Source organism: Diaphorina citri, unplaced genomic scaffold (genome assembly GCF_000475195.1).
Source record: "Diaphorina citri unplaced genomic scaffold, Diaci psyllid genome assembly version 1.1 scaffold7837, whole genome shotgun sequence".
Taxonomy (NCBI): domain Eukaryota; kingdom Metazoa; phylum Arthropoda; class Insecta; order Hemiptera; family Psyllidae; genus Diaphorina; species Diaphorina citri.
The window spans coordinates 1-2929 of NW_007385213.1; the positions used below are offsets into that span (position 1 = coordinate 1).

The 2929-nt window shown below is 40.0% G+C and overlaps 1 protein-coding gene across 1 annotated transcript; it reads right to left on the reverse strand.

Annotated features, from left to right (window-relative positions):
* Positions 1-4: 4 nt before the first annotated feature.
* Positions 5-2185, reverse strand: LOC103522296 (the record flags this gene model as incomplete). Its single annotated transcript, XM_008487400.1, has 2 exons — positions 5-117; positions 1996-2185. Coding segments are annotated over 2 exons (303 nt in total), but the record flags the coding sequence as incomplete, so codon positions are not given.
* Positions 2186-2929: the final 744 nt, after the last annotated feature.

The window sequence follows — 2929 nt, forward strand, 5'->3', positions numbered from 1 at the left end:
GGGATCATTTTCTCCAAGGTGTTTTTCGTCCATTTTTCTTCCCATTTCTCAGTTTTTTCCTTCCCGACATCTTGGTTTTATTTACTTTCGTATTTCTTTTCAGACTCGTGTTGGATGCTACCGGAAAAGAGAACGAATTAGAGTCAGTCTGGCCAGCCTAGTTAATTTGGTTGGTAGAGCGTCTACCTTGTAAGCACTAGGCCGCGGGTTCCATTCCCGCCCGAGGCGGATTTTATCCAGAAGGGATTCATTCGTCCTCGGAACGGCTGGCTTTCTCCTATCCTGTCTTCATTCTCTCTTCTATTTCGGGACGATAAGACCTTAGCAATTCGAGTTCCCTTTATCAAACCTCTTGAAAAAGAGTGAGTCTGTGTCATAGCATTCCCTATCCTGCTCCGTAGCCTCCTTGCCTGTATGTATTGCCTATCTTGTAGTATTATAGTATGTCTCTTTGCAAGCGAGGCAAGAGACAAATTATTAGCATGATCACAATGAACTCTTCATTAAGTATTTGCTTCATTAACACCCCCATCACGGGGAGACTAAGTGTACAAAAATTTCACGAATAAAATTAATGAAGTGATTCATGATAAGTAAAAAAAAAACTAATGTCCCAATTCGCAGGATTAAATATGGGAGATATTGGGAGATTAAATGGAGGAAAAAATAGCTTTACAAAATATGGAAGAGAAAAAAAGAAATTAATTCTTCGGGGCCGAAATTTGGCAAAGTGCAGAAAATGAATTCGGGCAATGACGTCACATGAGAATACATTTTGAATTGGAGTTAAAGATGACGCAGGTGACATTCCTCTTGACATACAGGGTGGTCGAAAAATCCTAAATCTTTCTATAGGGTGATTCAAAAATAGGATCCCCGTATAAGATGTTTCAGTCACATTTGACTACAACGACAAGGCGCTGCCTTTAGAAATTGATGATAATGATGTTTCGAAAAACCTAAGTCTTTGTATAGGGTGATTCAATTTTCCTACCACTTTGTAGCATGAATCTGGTGTACGACTGATAGAAAGACATTTATCCTTTATTCTACCATTAGGAAAAATATTGAGGGTAGTGATAGTTGGTCCAGTTTTTAACATTATCTTTTTTTCGACAAAAATTAGTTTTTTTTACCACCCTATTGGGCGTAGCTTAATCTAAGTGATTCCACAACCTACACCAACAGACGGCACGTAAGTTTTTGGAGTCGTATACATATAAAATGTCATTCCCAAAAAAGATACGGGACACCTTATTGAGACAGACCGGTAAACGTAACATAAATTAAATAATGAATTTTTTCGTAAGGTCAAGTAACTGCGGAAAAAATTCTGTCAGCGAAGAAATGAAACGTCACGAAAAGAAATTTGAACAGACAAAGATTTTGAAGAAAAATACCTTCTCACGAAAACCTACAATGTGTACTACTTGTGTGCCTTATCATAAGTGACACAATGTCTGTTGAAATGTACAAACCATAAGATTGCACAGAAAAATCTGTGCAGAAAACAAATGGAATGTATGATATCATGCATGAAGTACTTAGATAATGAAGAAAAGTGTAAATGTTAGGCTCAAACCCCGAATTCGCTTATACTTTGAGAAACGGAAGCGACTCCGATGGCGCCACATTGGATTTCCTACAATTTTGGTATAAGTAGGACCATCGGCTATATTCAAGCCGTATGTCACTGCGGCTTAGATAGATCTTTTGTGACTTATTGTTGTGACTACGGTTCCATTTCTGAAAGTTTCCCAAAGGGAATATACACCTTATAGACACCTTTCACATCTAGACTACAAAATGTAGCATACTGCAAATTGTCGGATACAGAGCTAGGGTAAAGGCTACAGTGTATAATACGCCTGTTCACACTGCAAAAATGTCGTATATACTACATTGTGAAGTCGAACTGCACAGTCGTACCCAGTTTAAACTTGCTGAGGGCTACATTTTGCAGTCTAGATGTGAAATGGTGCATATTCTACTCACCAAACACAGAGTCATGGAACTCTCCCGTACCCCTATGTGACGTCACGGGTTTATCCTCACTCCTTGTAGAACTAGGCGTGGCACTACTACTGGTAGTGGGCATATGTACTGCGTCACCTCTACTCAGCTTTTTCCGTGCCTGATATCCTCTGAAACTCGACTGAATTAGAACGGCTGCCTTGTCCGCTTCCTGAAAAGAAGAAAGACCAGGGTACGGTTAGCCTGGTGGTAACGCGCTTTACATCCAGAAGGTCCCTAGTTCGATACCAAACATGAAAAAATCAAATGCGACAGGTATTGAGACGAGAAAAGGTTAGACCAGTGGTAACGAGCTTTTGTTTGTCATGCAGAAGGTCCCGGGTTCGATGCCCACCATCGACAGAAAATTGATATTTTCAAATGCAGGAGGTATTGACTTGATAATTAGGTCATTATTACATTCTTTGCACTCGTATTTACTATTGCAAATATTTGTTACTTTCCAGAACTCAGCACCTCAATGGGAAGCATTGTGTCTCTTCTCGCCCATCTGATGAGGGACATAGTGACATACGGGATGGACATGCTACGACACAGACCCGTTAAGTCCAACTTCTTAAACCATTAGGATAAGTAAAGTAAAAAAAGTAGATCTGACAAAAACATGTGAGTAAAACGGAACAAAGACAGAATTTTGACCGAGATTCTTCTAATGCCAAACCAGTTTCATCCAAATATTCCAAGTACCTTACCTACCTCACCATATAAGGGCAAGTTTTCAATAGTTGCCGAAAGTGTGTTACAATAGTTACCCATTGACGAATTGTTAAGATGAACACTAGCCACCGGCAATACTACGTTAAATACACCCATTCCCTCGCTACCCGCTTACTCACCTAAACCCAGTCTGAATGAGGACGGGAAAAGCCAGCAGCCCAGGTCTCCCATCCGGAAA